The sequence below is a fragment of the Orycteropus afer genome, unplaced genomic scaffold (genome assembly GCF_000298275.1).
Source record: "Orycteropus afer afer isolate SDZICR_OR568_19922 unplaced genomic scaffold, OryAfe1.0 scaffold00013, whole genome shotgun sequence".
In the NCBI taxonomy this organism is placed as follows: Eukaryota; Metazoa; Chordata; class Mammalia; order Tubulidentata; family Orycteropodidae; genus Orycteropus; species Orycteropus afer.
The window spans coordinates 584,329-589,647 of NW_006921600.1; the positions used below are offsets into that span (position 1 = coordinate 584,329).

The following is a 5,319-nucleotide window of genomic DNA, read 5'->3' on the forward strand; positions in this document are numbered from 1 at the left end:
TTCCTTTATTAACAGGCTTTTCCGTATTTTGAACTTTACAAGAAGCTTCCTTAAGCAGTTTACATAGTATGTGTTTTCAGGGTCTTTATCTTAATGCAGACTTGCTTGGTCATATAACTCACTTGGGTTTTCATCCCATTAACATGACCTCTTTTTTTTCTGGCTCGTTTGAGTTCAAGTTCCTTAAGCCATCCATGAGTTTCTAGCAAAGTATTTGGTCTCCACTTTATACACCTGTTTTATTTTCCAAGGGTAATGAAATGTTCATTATATAGTAACACACAATAAATAACTCACTGTTAACTCTAAGAGTAAGAATGGGGGTGCCTATTGCATAGCAATACAGAAAAATCAAGTGAGGCATGGGATAGGATCGGCACGTACAGCAACTCCACTAACGGGATTTTCCTGTTTTTTTTTTCTTTTCTTTTTTTCTCTTTTTTTTTATCTTTCACATAATTAACACTAACAAATTCTTCCAGTGTTTATTTTTTTTCCCTTAAAAACAAAACACACACACACACACACACACAAAAAAAAAGTTTTGCTTCTTGTCTTTCTCATTTACAGAGTAGGTGAAATGTAGAATAAGGCCTTCAACTTTTGTTTGTTTCAGATGCCAGTTTTAACAAACAAAACACAAACTTCCAAAGTGTTTCAACTAGTACCGCTTTTTCAATTTTTTTTTTTAACACTGATGAACCGAGGCTCTCTTATGTTTTCTTGTTACAACATCATCATTGTTGTCATTATCATCATCATCATCGTCGTCATTGTGATTATCATCTCGCCACTCTTCCAAGAATTTTAACTACATTTGCAAGACTTCACAATCATGTTGGAAAGCTGTTCAATCTTGGGTGTTTTGCCGATGTAGTAGAGAATGGTTAGCGGTTCTAAATCCTGGGACACACAGCAAGGAGAAGCAGATGCTTCTGGATTTATGGTATTATATAAGCTGAGGACCTATAAGGAAGGGCACAGCACAGGGGAGATAATATAGGGAAAGACAGAAACAAAATAAAGCAATTATTTCAAAAATCTATTCCATATTGCTATTATCATCCCTAGCACTGAGTCCCAAACCTAAACCAAACTTGCCATTTAAAGGTTGATTCTGACTCATGGGTCTCCATTTGTTACAGAGTAGAAATGCTTCATAGTGTTTTCTTGGCTGAATCTTTATGAAAGCAGACTGCCAGGCCTTTCTTTTGTGGTTCCTCTAGGTGTGTATGAACCACCAACCTTCAGGTTGGTAGCTGAGTACCACACATTAATTCAATAAGTTAAATTATTTTTTGTTTTATTTTTTTTTTCCCTTAATTCCAAATTAAGGCAAATATGTAGCTGCCCCTAACAATCAGTGAATTCATCATTTTCCCGCTGAATTCTTTTCTTATACATCTTAAACAAATGATCCTGCAAAAGTCAGATTGGACAAAAGTGCTCATTCAACAGATCTGTCCATTTTTCTAAAAAGCCTTAATGCTGCTCATAGCTTTGCTACGTACACTTCCCAAGTTCCTTGTAAAATTTGATCTTTTCAGTATCCTGTTCTTGTATTTACACTGTTTTGTGACAGGTTGATTCACAAGTGTGCACCTACTTCTCACTTATTGACTATCTCATTATTTGACATTTCACATTTATGACAACCATAAAAATCTACTATCTATTATGCGCGTTAACCATGTATGTCTGGCAGTAATGAATGTCAAGTGTGAGGCAAGGGTAACGCTGGCTGTGATGGTTAAGTTTATGTGTCACCTTGGCTGGGCCATGATCCCCAGTGGTTTGACAGTTAGGTAATGATATAATTTAGCAGTTAAGTAATGATGTAGTCATCCTCCATTTGTGATATGATGTGGTCATCACTGATTTTCATATAACAACCTGGTCTTTGGAAACTAACCCTGTTGATAAGGGAGAAGTGGGTATATATTTTTACATCCCATTGAGATAAAGATTTCCCTGGAGGTCAGGCACTCTACAGGTTTTTAACCTTGTAGCCCTACTTAGTTTTTTTTGGACAAGATAAGACTTTGTGCTAGGTGAAGTAATGAACATATGGGTAAGCAGAAAAGTAAAAATTTTGACTAAGACACCAATCAGGGCTTTAATTTACTTTTGGCTATATAAAAAAAGCCACCTGTCTGCTATGTAGAATCTTTTTATGCTAAGTATCTTCTCAGGCCAATTAATTTTCCCAAATTGTCATTAAAAAAAAAAAGTTACTGATAGAAATCTTTCCATTTATGTTTGCTTCATAAATGCAGTGATTTAACAGTGGGCATCAAAAGCAGTTTATATTGTTAATCAGGTTCTTACATTTTGCTTAGAACAGTAATAATAATAATAAATCTTCTCTTTAGCCTTCCATGTGATAAATGGTAGTGGCTGAGTTACAGGAATAGATAGCCAGTCTTCAAACAGAATGTAGAGAAAGCACTATAGTCAGTCCTGTACCTTTGACCCCATACTATATCAAAGGGTTGTGTGACTTTTGCCAAGGAAAGTATGTAGGTTACCCACTGATGATACAGAGACATTTCCAAGGATGCCATTAATGTGTTAGTCAAACAGCAAAGTGCCCTTTTCCTCGAAATTCACAGCAAAATTTTTTTTTGCCTAAGACAGAAGATCTGTTCAGCACGGCAACACTGACTACTTTATTAAGCTACCTCTGGCTTCTTGGGGAACTGTCCAAACCACATATTTGTGACCATGACAGTTATTCTTCCTCTCTCCTTGAAAAACAAGCATGGTCTCAGCCTTCACACACTCCCTCTGTGTATCAGGGAGGAGAATTATGTTTCTACTTGGCAACCAGGCCTTGCCCACATTACAGCTACTGCTGCCACTGCCCAGATGAGACAGCCCAGCCAGAGAGCTCAGACAAAGGGACAGGCATGAGCAAGAGCCTCTCACATGGCCAAGCACGTGGTCACCCCTCAGTGCCAAAGTCTACAGGGGATTTGGGAAAAACAGCTGAAGGAAGGGGAGTCATATTTATCAATTTAAAGTCCAGCATATGTAGGCATTTATAAATAAATGGACTTCATATTTCATGAACACATGATTTTTCATATGAAGAAAAGAGGAATTCTAGAATACAAATTGTCCAAAATAAATGATAACCCCCAAACTCCTGAATTTGGCTGAATGTATTATGTGATCTTTCTGGCAGCAGATTCATTTTCCTATCCTGCAGTGAAGGCAAATTTTCTAATGCCTCTAATAGGGAGATTTACAGAGGCATAAAGAGCAGAATAGAAACCCCAATGTAAGGCCCCATTTCAGGAATCAAAGTCAGTGAGACAGAGAAAATGGTTCTAAAGCAAGGAGGGCTGCATTCCAGACCTTGGTTTGTCACAGACTTGGCATTTGATCTTGGGCAAGTGATCTACACTCTCAAGACCCCAATGTCTTTAAAAACATGAAAGATTTGGATAAGATAACTTATAAATTCCTTTCCACCTCTAAACTCTACATCAATATATACAGCATACAGTAACACAATGAGCATATGACAAAATATCACTGTTGTTAAGTGCTGTTGAGTCACTTCTGACTCACAGTGACACTGTATGACAGAGTAGAACTGCCCCATAGGGTTTCCTAGGCTGAAATCTTTAAGGGAACAAATTGCCAGGTCTTTATTCCCATGGAGCAGCTGATGGGTTCAAACTGCTGATCTTTCAGTTAGTAATTTAACTACTGTACCACTAGAGCTCTGCTATTACATGGCAAAAAAACAAAACAAAAAACGGTTGTTATCAAGTCAATTCTGACTTATGGCAACTCCATGTGTTTCAGAGTAGAACTGTGCTTCATAGGGTTTTCAATGACTGATTTTTCTACAGTAGATTACCAGGCTTTTCTTCTGATGGGCCTCTAGGTGTGTTGGAATTATCAACATTTTGGTTAGCAGCCAAGCGTATACACCATTGGCAACACCCACAGGGACTCCACTATTATTATGCAGAGCAAGTCTTTGCTGGTCTGGGCTGGGAATCTGTAGCATCCAATCAAGGACCTGCCTTCAGAATTAGCCATCTATTCTTATGTAAGTGAGTTGATAAAATATTCATATTCTAATTTACTTTGGGTTATATTAAAAAATATTTGTTTTTATGATTGTTAGGTGCCATTGAGTCAGTTACAACTCATAACGAATGCCTCTTCCTTCTTCCTAGTCTGTCTTAGTCTTGTGGCCCTGCTGGTATTTGAAATATCAGTGGCATAGCTTCCAGAATCCCAGAAACAGGAAAGCTACCACAGTACAACAAACAAAAAGTATTTAGCGATACTAATTTTTAATTACTGAAGAAAATAATTTCACATTTATCATCCTTTTGTTCTTCAAATCAACTCTCAAATTCAGCAGCTATTTTTAAGAAATTTTTAATATACACATTCCTTTCTTCTGGTAAGAAATTTAGGTCCAGAGAATTTAACTGACTTTCTAATTGTCATACACTTAAGTCCTCTGCGCTTTTTCTACTATGACGGTTCCTTATGTAATAATAAGGAAGTTTTTTTTTTCCCTCTTCAACATGGAGACCTTGTCCCTTTACATCTTATGAAACGATGTAATATACTGATTAATTCATTCAAAGTTTTTATTTTTCCCCTCTTCTGGCTACTCATTTATGCTTATAGCTGTGCGTATATACATATATATACCATACACACACACACACACACACATATATATATACATACGAAAGTGGGAAGATAAGTAAAACTGCCCTCTAGTTGCTTTAAATCTAATTGGGAAGTCAAGAGCCACTGTTTCAAATTGATTAGTGTTACTTTCTGATTTTATCTACAGCCTATGTTCTTCCTCATCATCCAAAAGGATTTCTCTAGCATCCATTCACATGTGGCAATGAAAGGGGGCTATACTAATTAGAATTCATTTGGAAATACCATCAACAAGTCCATTTTAGTAACCCAAGAATAGAAGGGACAAGTTAGCCAAATACTTACCCTACTGTGCTGAGTATCTGAACTCCACAAATACGGGCATGCACCAGCACAGAAGTTAGCATTGTATCCTTTAGGTTCATGGATCCATTTCCACCCAAGATCCCTTTTGAAATCAATGTAAAGTGGACGTAGGCAGCAATTATCCTGCACATTTCTGTTAAAAGAAAAAGCAATGGAGATTTCAAAGAAAAAGCAATGGAGATTTCAAAGAAAAAGCAATGGAGATTTCAAAGAAAAAGCAATGGAGATTTCAAAGATGTTTTTTCCCCCACCCAAACTGGAAAACTTATTTGTTCATTTAGTCAACCAACATCTAATAAGTATATA

At 36.8% G+C, this 5,319-nt stretch overlaps 1 protein-coding gene across 1 annotated transcript in view; it reads right to left on the reverse strand.

Annotated features, from left to right (window-relative positions):
• Positions 1 to 807: 807 nt before the first annotated feature.
• Positions 808 to 5,319, reverse strand: part of TGFB2 (transforming growth factor beta 2) — a 123,313-nt gene continuing 118,801 nt past the window's right edge. The window contains exons 7-8 of the mRNA XM_007952459.2: positions 4,993 to 5,146; positions 808 to 966 (exon numbers count right to left, since the gene is read on the reverse strand). Coding sequence (XP_007950650.1) covers positions 808 to 966; positions 4,993 to 5,146 — 313 coding nt within the window. The remainder of the gene's footprint in view (positions 967 to 4,992; positions 5,147 to 5,319) is intronic.